Genomic DNA, 12,604 nt, shown 5'->3' on the forward strand with positions numbered 1-12,604 from the left:
ACACCTCTATTTAGGCAGCGTCCTCCCATGAGGACGCTGCCAGATTGTTCTAGACCCCAGCTCTGACTTTCCCGCATTCCTTCGGTTTTGGTATCTTGTGTTTTGACCCGGATTGTTTCTTTGGACCATTCTCTTCTGCCTCGCCCACGGTGTATGATTATCGGACTGTCTCTATTGGACTACGAACTTCGGATTACCCTGGATGTATGTGTTTGCTGGCTCTGACCTCGGACTGTTAATAAGGACATGTGAGTTTTGTGTTGTCACCGTGTCTCGTGTAGTTTCCGTTGTTCAATGTTAGTTCCCTTATTAAAGAGACATTTTTGTTTTACACTTACTCGTCTGGCAGTATAATTGAGTTCACCAAAACTCTTTTCGGCCGCATCACGCGCCGAATCCTGACAAAGGGGGTCTGAATACAGTACTTCTCTGTCACACCCAGCCCAATGGAATCAGCAGACTCCGGCCGGGAAGGGATGGAGGAGTGCAAAATATTTGGTGGTGTATGAATGGCAGGCAGAATCTGATGTTGAGGAAAAAGAAGAAAAAAGCAAAAGAGTTGGAAAACAGAAAGGAATGGAAGAGTGCAGAATATGCGGTTGGGGGTGAATGAGAAGCCAAACTGGACCTGGAGGAGAAACAAAAGAAACAGCAAGAGGAGCTGGGAGAGAGAGAAAAATAATTAAAATGCTATAGCCAGAATGCATTAAATAAAAAGTTAAGTTATTTAGTAAGTAAGGATACAGTGGGGGAAAAAAATAATTTGACCCCCTGCTGATTTTGTAGATTTGCCCACTTACAAAGAAATGAAGGGTCTATAATTTTTATCATATCAGCTTTGGATGTAATATAAAGATGCCACACACCCTGTTCTTCACATTCCTTTTCTAAACACAAGTGAGCAGGATTTTTTCAGTCACTCCAACTGCCTTTTGTTTTGGGTCTTTGTGATGGACATTTCAGTGCTCCCCCATCCTCACCCAGAGCCCTTCCAAACATTCCTGGGAGGAATCAACCCCTGTAGCTGTGGTCACCACCAGTCACCCTGGGGTTTCAACTATCAAAGAGAGCCCTCTGCATATTACACAGTTTACATGGCAACAAGCAAATCTGAGATCTTACAGAGGAACAGGAATACATGAGCCAAACCACCAGCCCACACAGTAGATAGATCATCTACCAATGCCTAGTCAGGGCTGGAAGCCACAAAGCCACTGCTTTAGTTTTCTCAAATGACAGTGGAAAAAAATCCACCATCTGTGGCAGCAGCAGGGCTGAAAAACACCTGACCAATAATTTTACTCGGTCCAAGCAAAACCACTAGATGGTCTACCTGCCTGTCAATCTAACTTCCTACTTGCACACACTCTGCCCATGAACCATTGCATGAACCAAGAGTCTCCCACAAGGCATTGCAGGTGCAGGCAGATGTGTTACTGTTCTGTTTTACAGCTAAAGCTATGGCAGGGAAGGTACCCACAGCAGCTTTTGTTCACAGAGACCACTGTTACAGGCCAGGCCTTCCCCTTTAAGACATGGAGCCTTTTATGTAATGTTGCTATTGTTGCCAGAAGTTGCTACCTGCATGCAGTGTGCGCAGTATGAGAGCGAGAAGACCACTGCATGGATCAGACTCCTTTTACATGCAGCCATGGGTGGGAAAATACCAACAGTAGTCAGTGCTAAGTGTATCGATGGATTGTAATGCAGGTAACTGGGCACCAATGACCACATGCAGTGTTCGTGTTACCAAGACAGAATAAAGCCTGTGTTTTGAACTGAGTTAGCTGGCCTCCCTCTTCACTTCTCCCTGCTGGAAAAGCCCGGACTTCTAAGGCAGAACAGTTGCATATAAGCATAATCTAAAGGAGATTTGAGATTTAACAATGAAATCACTAAAAGATGATGGCCGTCACATGGCTTAATCCATGAAAAAGGTGGCCATCCTTTTCAAGCACTGAACTCATAAAAATGTGATGATACCTATATGGCAACACTAATACAACTCTATGGACACCATCTTCTTGCTCCATGTGAGATAAGCAGGATATGCCTCTAACTGTCATTTCTGTCCTATCAGAAAGTGTGTGTGACTCTTCTCTAGCTATAGAAAAGAATTGGAAGAAGGCACAGGACCCCATACAACGTGGCAGGTAGCTTGCAGCAGAGCCTGCTGCTGCAGCAACCACAACTGTGATCATTCTGCCCTCTTCATTTCCTTTGTTCCTCATCCAAAGAGTGCTCTGTCCATACCTCTCTATGGGGAGCATTCTGCACCCTCATCCTCTATACAGCACATTCTCGACCAGGTCAAAAGGGCATAGACCTACTGTAGGGTTGGCCCTCACTGTTGTTTAAAAAAACAAAGCCTAAAGGAAAGCAGCTATTCACATTGTGCCCTTAAACAGCTCATCTCAACATAGATTTGAATTAAAATTTACCAAATATATACTCTTAGTGTATTTTAGGTGAAGTCAATAAGGTAAGGTGATTTTTAAAGGCAGTGTTGATTTGTTTCTTATCTCTTAATTCCCAGAGTTTCTCTTGTCTTGCAAAGCATTCTCCTATTGTTTCCATTAATGCTCTTTTCATTGATGCCTGATGAGCAGAGGGTGGAAAGTTGCTTTAAAGTCCATTCAATGTGCAAATAAACACAACTGTTCTGAGACTTTCACTTTTAAAAGCATAAATTTAACTTAGATACATATATTGTATATTGTATTGTATATATTTTTCTTATTGTTATTAAATTCTATAAAAAGTCAAAACCAACAACACAGTTTGTCACTTAATCAAGCATATAACCAGGATTTTAGAAATGCTAAAGTCCTAAATCAAACCTTGACACTTTAATCCCGATCAGTCCTGACAATTATATCTTCTGTAGATACAACTTACTATCACAAAGGTCTAACCACTGCTTCCAAAATTTCTCTAAATTGCCAGAACTAAATTCTGATGAGAAATTAGAATCCTTTATCCATATAATTTAACATTAATTGTGTTGCTGTAAGAAGTTGTGAAATTTACACTTTAAAATAAATGGAATCACACAAAGGAGCATACACTTTTGTTTGTTTATTTTTTAATATATATAAAACTCCCCCTAGGTTGCTAACACTTCCATAGTCCTAGAAAATTTATAGATGACATAATCTCAGTGTCCTTAGCGGTAGCTCCAGTCTGGCTTTCATTAGTTTCTTCTTTTCCTACTCATGACTATTGAGCCCAGAGTCCAGTGGTGCATAATGAAGATCTAAATCCTTAAAATAGCTTATATAAAAAAAAGTGCTCAGTAATTTCCTCAAGCAATTGGACACCTCCAACAAACAAGAGAAAATGTGTTGAGAACTATTTTCAGCAGCAGATGATGCACATGAGAGTTATGGTTAGGGCAAATATTTGCCTTTGCTAGTGCAACAAGATAATGTGATATAATGTGAAGTAAGTGCATGAACTTTCTGGAAAGGATTCCCCGAGTCACCAGGCAGCAGGATCCTTACCTCAGAAAGAGTTCACAGGAAAGTCAAGCTTTGTTATGAAAGCAGACGCAGGAGGCCTGCAGGTGCTCTTACCGAGTTCACTGGTGTTGTCTCCACTCTGTGACATGTGTCCCCCACTGGATGGTCCTGGGGTGCCCACAGAGGGTGTGGAGTGGGCGTCATCCATGTCTCTCCATGACGTTGGGTTCTGAGAGGTCAGGGAGAGGTCCACACACCAGGGGACAGGAGATAAGTAAAGAGAAGAGAAGAAGAGAGTAGAAGGGAAAACGAGATGAAGAAGGTCCAGTAGATCCAGCATGAGGTCCATTATTCAGTTTCCCAAAGACACAGAGAGAGCTGTGTGGCATGATCAACATAGTAAGGCAGCAACCAAGTTCTCAAAAATGAGATAAGAACAACATTACCATTCTGTCCACCAGAATCTGAATAATAGTTTAGTAGTAGTAGTTTAAATATAGTTGCAGAAAGGAACGAAGGAACATGAGTTTAGAGGATAGTTGAGTAGCTCTGCACCTTCCTGGCTGTTTCTGTGATGAGTACTGGGGAGAAACCCTGTATTTATTGGGTCGACTGGCCTGGCCACTCTGACAAACATAAACCCAAAGCAAAGAGCAGATCTCCCCTTTCAGCTTCTATGCGTCAGCTGTTAGCCGGATGGTGATCAAATGAAGAGCTCAGCAGATGACAACAAGAAGCAGTCGGACAAAAGCGCAGTGTGAATGAGGCCTCTCAGTGATGGCCCTCTTTTCATAATAGCTACATAATAATTGCAACTCCTTAGTATACACAGCTACTCAAAGAGATGCCATGTGTTTTCACATTTATCAAGCTAATGAAGTTCTTATTTAAAGCCCATCTGTTGAAACCCAATTAACAGGAATAGACAAGGTTTAGCTGTTTAGCTGACTATACAGACACTGATATTTCAAATTTTCTAGATGAAACTATGTCCACTTCTGGTGTGAACTACTCAGAGGATTGTCTTGAGAAGACTGAAGTAAAGGGGTACAAGTATAATGAGAACAGCGAGAATCAGTCTGCCACAGCTCTGCTAAAAGTACTATGTACATTGCTAGTTTGTGCTGCCATATAATTGTTGCTATTAATTTGCATTTAATATTTTAATCTAATTTGCATTCTAATGTTTTATCTATATCTGTGCATTGTTGAAGCACTTTGAATTGCCACTGTGCATGAAAATGTACTATATAAATAAACTTACCTTGCCTAGACAGTGGGTTAATTTTAGGGTTAAAGAGCTCTATCAACATATTTAAAGCAGCAAATAAAATTTTGTAACATCCTTGTTTCAAATCAGACCAGGAATCTTGTTATCTGTCTTTCACTGAATTTCAACCTTCTATTCTCAATAAAAGGCATAACATCTATAGTTTCATTATTGCCTGATGGCAGAAGTGAATGTTTTACAGTGCTTTTCCTGAACATATGTGAGAATGTCAATATAATCTTCAAAACTGTATGTGTCATGTGATGTTTAAATGCTTACTAGCAGGGATCTGCCCTCACTAAATACAGATATGATGAAGCGGAAGGTTTTGGGGAATGCTCAGCAGGTCTGCATCGGTCTCAAACACTGGCAGACCCCCAGAAGGAATGGGGAGCAAGGAAAAGGGTTAAAGTAGAAAAACAAGGGAGGGAAAACTTGGATGGGTGGAAGTATAAGGAGCAGAGAGTTAAAACAGCGTGGAAAAGAAAGGGATGTAGTTCAGGCAAGGTCCCACTCCTGAACTTCAGTTAATTATTATGTCCACTTATTTCAGATGCTTGTTTATCTTTTAAGAATAAAATATGCAAAAGAGGGCAGCACGGTGGTGCTGTGGGTAGCGCCATTGCCTCACAGCGAGAAGGTTCCGGGTTCGTGACCTTTTTGTGCAGTTTGCATGTTCTCCCCGTGCTTGTGTGGGTTCTCTCCAGGTACTCCGGCTTCCTCCCACTGTCCAAAGACATGCGGCTTAGGTTGACTGGTGACTCTAAATGTGTGTGAATGTGTGTGGTTGTTTGTCTGTGTGTTGGCCCTGCAATGGACTGGCAACCTGTACAGGGTGTACCTCGCCTTTTGCCCGATGCCAGCTGGGATTGGCTCCAGCCCCCCCCCGCGACCCCGTTCAGGACTAAGCATTATAGAAATTGAGATGAGATATACAACAGAAAGAAACTGGGTAATTTAGCTTGAGTGGGTCAAAATTAAAATTCATCTCACATCAGCATCTAATTGTATCTCAAATTCCAAATATTATACAAAAATTTGGATTTATTTTCAACCTGCATACTTCATATAAAACAATGTCCTGTAATATCTATTTATCCATTTTAGAAATCTTTCATGACCCCATCATGCAGCAACCATGAACTACTAAATGCTGAATAGTTAATCCTGGGATATCACTGAAACATGTGAGTGAATTATAGACTGTAACACTACCGCTGTTCAAGGTGGAAATTCCATTATATCCAAAAAGAGCAATACCAGCTGCTTGATATCTGACTTTTAAAAAATAATAAAATCAAACTGTTTTCAGCCAAATATAATAATATATTAGTAAAGTTGTTCAATGCAACACTGCTGTTGTTACACTGCAAATTGCAACTTAAACATCTGAATTTGTGTTTTGGTAAATCAACACAGGTGCCAAAATGAGACGAGGCTGTGAAAAGTACACAGCAGGGAGGCAGCCTGACAAAGATCCCATCAATAATCCTGTTGACTGAGAAACACCAGTGAGAGTGACTGAGGCCCAACAGCAAACACAACATTTGTAGAGTAGCTTTGTGCCATGAAGCTCTGCATCGTACCTTCAACAAGGGCAACATGTCATCAGCCAGTAAAACACAGTGACCCTCAGATTTAAAAACCTGCCTTATGAAGTTTAAACTGTTTAAAAAAACAGTATGCTAGTTTTTTTATTAAAAATAAGTTATACTGTAAAAAACTAATTATTCTGGTGGTCACAGAAAACGATCCCATCATTGCAGCTCAAGATTTGCACTCTAATGTGGTCCTTCTGTGAATTTAGAGCTTGCAGATTGACTCACATGATCTGCAAGGTTGGTGGAGGATCCAGAGAGGTCATCAAAGTCTGACTTGCACATGTCTCGCTCCTCTATGACCAGGTCTATGGGCATTTTGCCTTTCAGACAGCTGATATACCGGTGGCAGAAGTTATCACAGAGCTCATGAACCTGTGAAATCCAATATTTTATTTAGATTCTCTGAGTTTCAATTGAGCATGAAAATATTAAATTGTAAGTCAAGTTTTCTTTCATTGATAGAGCAAAGAAAATTACCTTTTCTAATTCTAGGAGATGAAATCGAAGGACTTGAATTGCTTGTATCATCTAAAAAAAATATGTTTTAAAATCAGCAACCATAGAAAGGAAATGATAAAGAATCCTGTGGTGCTATAATGATAACATTACGTATTTCCTTAGTACCAACACCACAGAAATACAGTATTTATTTTTTAAATTTATATTTTAAAATGTATACGAGGTTGCCCCGGGCAAGTCTGTGACATCCTGCTGCGCATAGAGAGCATGACAGTGCAGAAGGGACCATACGATCAAAGAAAGTGAAGAAAGCTCACCAAGTTATCCAGCTCTGGGTTGGAGGAAATTAAAGGTTTCTCTGCATGGATCTGAAGAGCGGAAGGAAATGAAAGCCATTAGTTGGTGTTTTCAAACAAATTTGAATTTTAAAACCAAGAGCGAAGATCAACAGTTCATTGGAGTGAATAATTACAGCCCAGTAAGCATGGTGTGAACTAGGGAAACATGTGTTCCCCTGAAAATATGACTTGCAAAATACTGGGGGGCTAAAACATTGACAACATGTTCACTGTAACAAACTGCTGTAAATTTACAGTGGACTTACATCTTACTGCACTTCATAATTGTAACTTACTGTTAAATATTCATCCCTCACATGTACATTAACAGTTACTGTAATGTGGCTGATGAATAACAGTAGATAACTGTAATTTACCAGCATAAAACAATATTTCCTGTCAAGGCGTATATGGACCCTTTGCAAGTCCAGTCATTATTTATCATCATCTTACTGATTATTCATGTCTCACTGTTCCTAAGATAGCCTTAAAATATAAGCTAACCTATAAACAACACACCAGTTTTACTGTGCTTTTTTAATAAGGTATTTTCCAGTTAGCCTACAGTTTGAAGAGGTGCTTAGATGTCTTGTGTTTACTTGTGCTATTACAGAGCTGACTGTACAATCACAAACAGGATGTAACGGGACGATTTGCTGGAATCGCCAAAATGTCTCTCACTACCTATCAGTTTTGGGTAACACTTTACAATAAATCATATACTTAGGTCATGTTTAACTAATGCATGACTCATGATGATGTAACACATACATTATTGCAAAATGTATCATGAGTTTATGCTACTCACCATTCACAAATGAACAAGTCACTGTGGCTTTCTGTGATTAGTTCAAATGTAATATATCCCCAATTAAGTAACATTAATTCACACTTATTTCATACATTTAATTGATGTCAACAAATTAAATACATTCTAACTAGGCAAAGATTAATTTCAGATCTGTATATTTTCTCATGGAAATATGAAATAATGTGTTTTTGCAAAAAATAAGTGATGTGTAATATGTATTAATAAAATTATAAAATCAAAATAATTTAACAGGTGCAATTTGACAGATTTGACATAATGCTGACATTTTGTTACTGGCCTTGCTATAATTTGTGTAGTCTGTTTTTCTAACATATGTGACACAACTGGGTCATGCATCAACAAGCAAAAAGCTTAATATTTCCATTAGAATAGGTATTGTTCTTATAGAGAGGCTGATCAATATGAATGTGAAATGAGCCTTTGTGCTACTGGGATGCATCTAATTTGGTGGCATATCAATAAATGTTTGACTTAAATGTGAATTAATCAACCTCAATTGATGATCTAATAACTCTGAGCTAATCACAGTAGTCAGGGTAACTTGATTGTTTATTGTAATGTGTTACTCCGTTTTGTACAAATAGTCCAAATATTATTTGTCTTACAAAGTCAGATGTACAAATGATAGACTTTAATAAACTTCAGCAATATTTTATTTAATGTGTATCCTATTGGTTTTTACTTGTAGTGTCTGTCAAATACCACAATCCAAAGCATGGTAATAAATAAATTACAGTCACTGCCCTGTAAAATAACAATAAAATAATGGTGTCTCTGCTGCCAGTATTTTACAGTGAAATTAACTATTTCTGTATTTCTGTATCTTTAACGTCATGGATCATGCGTAAAATTAGGCTGTTGATTACTACTGATGTCTGAGTCCTGCATAAGGGTGATTCGGCACAAATTAATTTTGATAAAGATACCGGCGTGCTTGCAATTGGCATCGAAGAGTGACGCCGAGTGAACTTCACTTTAACGCAAAGACCAGAAAACTTCCTCGATCATATCAGTAGCCTAAAACAAAAAACAAGAACAAATATTCTTCCCACACAGCCTGCGAGTGAAAACAAGGCAGCTTATGTTTTGTTTAAAGTGTCACAGTCAGTCCTTTTTGTGGCACACAAGGGACTTGGCTTTCCTTCGCATATTTGCAAAACAGAAAACAAAATAGGCAATTAATGTATGAATCATAACACTCAGGAATACACAGGTGTAGCCTATTCACACAGGAGGGTGCACATAGTAAACTCGTCTCTCGCTGCTCTCCGTGCCTCCGTGGTGCTGAAATACGCACACCACCAGTTACTTTTCATTTGCATTTTTCTCTTATTCATGTTCTTACTTATAGTAATAATGGTTTTAAAAAGTTAAATCCCCTGCGTTATAAATGTTGCATAAATTTAGCCTGACCTCGAAAAAGTGGGTGGGGGGGTGGGGGTTAAAATACATATCTGCGCGCTCCTAGCCTACCTGTTTTGCAAACACGGTTATATCTTCACTGAAGGAGTTGGATGAGCAGACGTCTCCACCTGCCACCCCGGGTTCTCTGGGCGTGCAGGTCGCCAGTTCGCACTTCTCGAACACCAGAGCCAGAAGGGGGAATAAAGGGTGGCTGCAACACAGACGAAGATAGGCCTTTTTGACTGTCATTGTTAGGCCTGGACACAGAATATTACTATAGTACATCAAAGCAGAGGCATATTACATATCGCATTCAGCTTGGTGACTTTAATAAAGGAATTCCGCGGTGTCAGTGATGGCAAACATTTATTTATTCCTTTTTAACGCAAGGGAACTAATGCGCCGCTGTAATCAGATCATTTCTGTTGTTTCCAGTGCAAACGAATTTATTCTCGATGCCACGGAACTATAGCGCTTTTTTGTCTTGTTTCAAGCCACAAATAATTAGATCAATAGATCAACATAGGCTATAACCAAGGCCTACATCAACAGTTAATGAATCCGTTTTACCTCATGAGCAGAATATAGCATATTATTAGCCTATTTGTAAAGTAAAAACAGAATTGTATGTATGACGTCATTTTGCTTAATAGGTGAAAGGGATTTTAACTTTTGTGCCTATTTAATAACCAAAGATGCTGCTGATATCGCCTCCCAATATAAAAATATAACAACAACAACAACAATTATTATTATTTCCACACCCATAGATTTGGTCCTTGTCTCTCTTCAGTGCGTCGTCTACTGCGCTGCCCATGCTGGGCGTGATGTGTGGCGCGTGGGCTCCATAGTGCTGCGTCGGGTGCAGGGGTGGCACGTAGTTCAGGTGGTGGACCTGTGGCAGGGGCCTGGTGGCGTGTGGGTCTCCGTACATGGAGGATGGAACTACTCCGTCCATCGCGCCTCCATAATGAGCCAGTTCATCGTACTGTGAAATTGAAGATGGCATTAAGACATGAACATGGCTGGAGACAAGTAGAGGAAACAAACGTTTTCATCTAAATTAATAAACGGAAAACCTGGGTTAGTGTTGCTTTATCCGTTTATAATAACAACAATAATACTGTGTTTGTGTTAGTGTGTTTACTGTATTCAGTACCTACATGACCCTAGCACAAACCTAGCACGCTCGTTAAACTTGTAGAGACTGGGGAATGTAGATATAATTAAATTATTTGCCGAATTATCCATTTTTGTTATGTAAAAGTACATAATACTTTTATGCATGAGACAATTGGCTACCTGATTCTGTCTTAATTAAAAATATAAATGATCTCAGTTGAAAAAGAATAACCTTGAGCAATGAATTTTAAGAATGTAAATTCTAAAAAATCATTTATCTAATTACCCTTTGCGCCATCTCCTTGCGCAATTTCCAGCCTTGTAAAGAGAGGCTTAGTGTTGATGAGAAGTTGATTTGAAGACTTTTATATCCAAGAGGGAATTATAATCCGGTCCTATGACATGGAGTAAGTCAATAATAACTGAAATCAATGCAAAGTGAAGGAAAACATGTGGGAAACAACATCTGTCCTGACGTTACCAGCAGTTCATTGAAAACTGACCAACTTCTTATAAATATAAGTGCTTATCTTATAGATAGTCTGATGTTAGATCCAAGCATATCCCTTTCACTGAAATGACGGTCCGCGACTCAGATCTTTCCTCTCAGTGTGGCCTGGTCCCCATGTCTCTGCGCGCCGACACACTCACTGTTTGCAGGTCTGCTGCGAAGCCGCTTATAGGAGCTCCCTACAGGATACGCTGATGACGGAATATGGAGGGAGGGTGTAATCAGCCCGTGCCTCTGCTAAGTTTTTAAACGTTGTCTTGCTGACATTACTTTCAACATAAACCAAAACTGAACATTTATTGATCCTGTAGAGAAAACAGGTAGTTTCAGCATCAGAAGGAAGCGCACCAATAAAATAGCCGATAAAACGGACTGTGTCGTCATTACAGACTGTACTATGCCCTTTGCTTGTGTCGTTGTTACTATGGCCACTGGAGGCTCCTTATTAATTAGGCTGAAACATGTATCAATAGTAAGCACCTCCTGAGGATAGTGGAGTTTGGCACCACAAAAGCTTAACTAGGATCCTTATAACAACCTAATCCTGCAATGGCGCGAAAATGTCCAATTCCATAGTGAAATAGTTTTAGAAAATAATTAATAAGGAATGTCACTTGTCATTTGCTTGTTTGAGGCCCATTGCAGACTGAAGGCTAGTTCTGAACAACCACTGAGACTAAATACTCTTAAATGATTTCAGAAGCCGTAGGCCTACTTTAGTTACCAAACTTGAATAGTGAGCAGTGAGACATAATTTTTCCTTTTTTTGTTTGTTTTGTTTTGTTTGTTTGTTTTGCATTCCAAGCATATGGCCTATTGGTTAACTTACTATCAGTGTCATTTTCATGATTATTTTTGCAGGAATAATGGAGAGCTGACTTATCTAATTAATTTAGCTGTACAGTATAAATATGTGTTTTTTGACCCTAAGGTGACATGTGGCATGATGTTCATTGTGTTGAATTAAAATGAATGAAGTAAATTCTGCCTATTTTGGAACTGAATGAAAAGCATTGGCTGCCTGGAAGAAAAACGCCTTCAAAACTAAATCATTTTTTGGATTGCATCAGTAGGCTAATGTGAAATAAACATTATTGTAAGTTAAATATACAGAGCATTTTTATACAGTCATAACTGAAACACTATAATACTGTCTGTAATCTAATGTTTAATAAAAGGCCTTCTGGTTAAATGTACCTCCTTCTGTTATATGTAGCATGACCTAAGGACTCAAAAGGAGAACTCAGAGACAACCAGAATAGTTAAAAGTAAGGTCAGATAAGCTCTAGAGCAGAATGAATTGTACTTAGCAGTGTGGATGACTGAAGCTGGGCTGAGTATATGGCATGAGCAGTGGGATGGCAGCATGTAGCTGGCAGGTGGATCAGGCAGCAGGAGCAGAGTTGAGCAATAGAACAGAGTGGGTGAGTGAAGTTAGGCAGGCCAGCAGAGCAGTATGATACAGAGAGCGGCTCAGCAGGTGGGGGTCGAGCTGAAGGGCATTCACAATCAATTCAATTCAGTTTTATTTGCATAGTGCCAAATCAGAATCAGTGCAATGAGTGAGTGCATTCAAAATAGGAAAATATGTGCAATCAAGTAGGAA

The 12,604-nt window shown here is 39.4% G+C and overlaps 1 protein-coding gene across 4 annotated transcripts in view; it reads right to left on the reverse strand.

Annotated features, from left to right (window-relative positions):
- The window catches only part of LOC109966562 (homeobox protein Meis2-like), a 53,871-nt gene that overhangs the window by 28,261 nt on the left and 13,006 nt on the right, over positions 1–12,604 (reverse strand). For 2 of the 4 annotated variants that reach the window (XM_020611480.1, XM_020611478.1), the window contains exons 3-9: positions 10,774–11,189; positions 10,130–10,353; positions 9,435–9,576; positions 7,109–7,159; positions 6,810–6,860; positions 6,558–6,704; positions 3,576–3,690 (exon numbers count right to left, since the gene is read on the reverse strand). In XM_020611480.1, coding sequence (XP_020467136.1) covers positions 3,576–3,690; positions 6,558–6,704; positions 6,810–6,860; positions 7,109–7,159; positions 9,435–9,576; positions 10,130–10,353; positions 10,774–10,785 — 742 coding nt within the window. In that variant the 5' untranslated portion in view covers positions 10,786–11,189. Of the gene's footprint in view, positions 1–3,575; positions 3,691–6,557; positions 6,705–6,809; positions 6,861–7,108; positions 7,160–9,434; positions 9,577–10,129; positions 10,354–10,773; positions 12,572–12,604 lie in introns of those variants that run through there. The other 2 variants (XM_020611477.1, XM_020611481.1) reach the window with 1 other exon arrangement.

The sequence above is a fragment of the Monopterus albus genome, unplaced genomic scaffold (genome assembly GCF_001952655.1).
Source record: "Monopterus albus unplaced genomic scaffold, M_albus_1.0 scaffold114.1, whole genome shotgun sequence".
Lineage (NCBI taxonomy): Eukaryota > Metazoa > Chordata > Actinopteri > Synbranchiformes > Synbranchidae > Monopterus > Monopterus albus.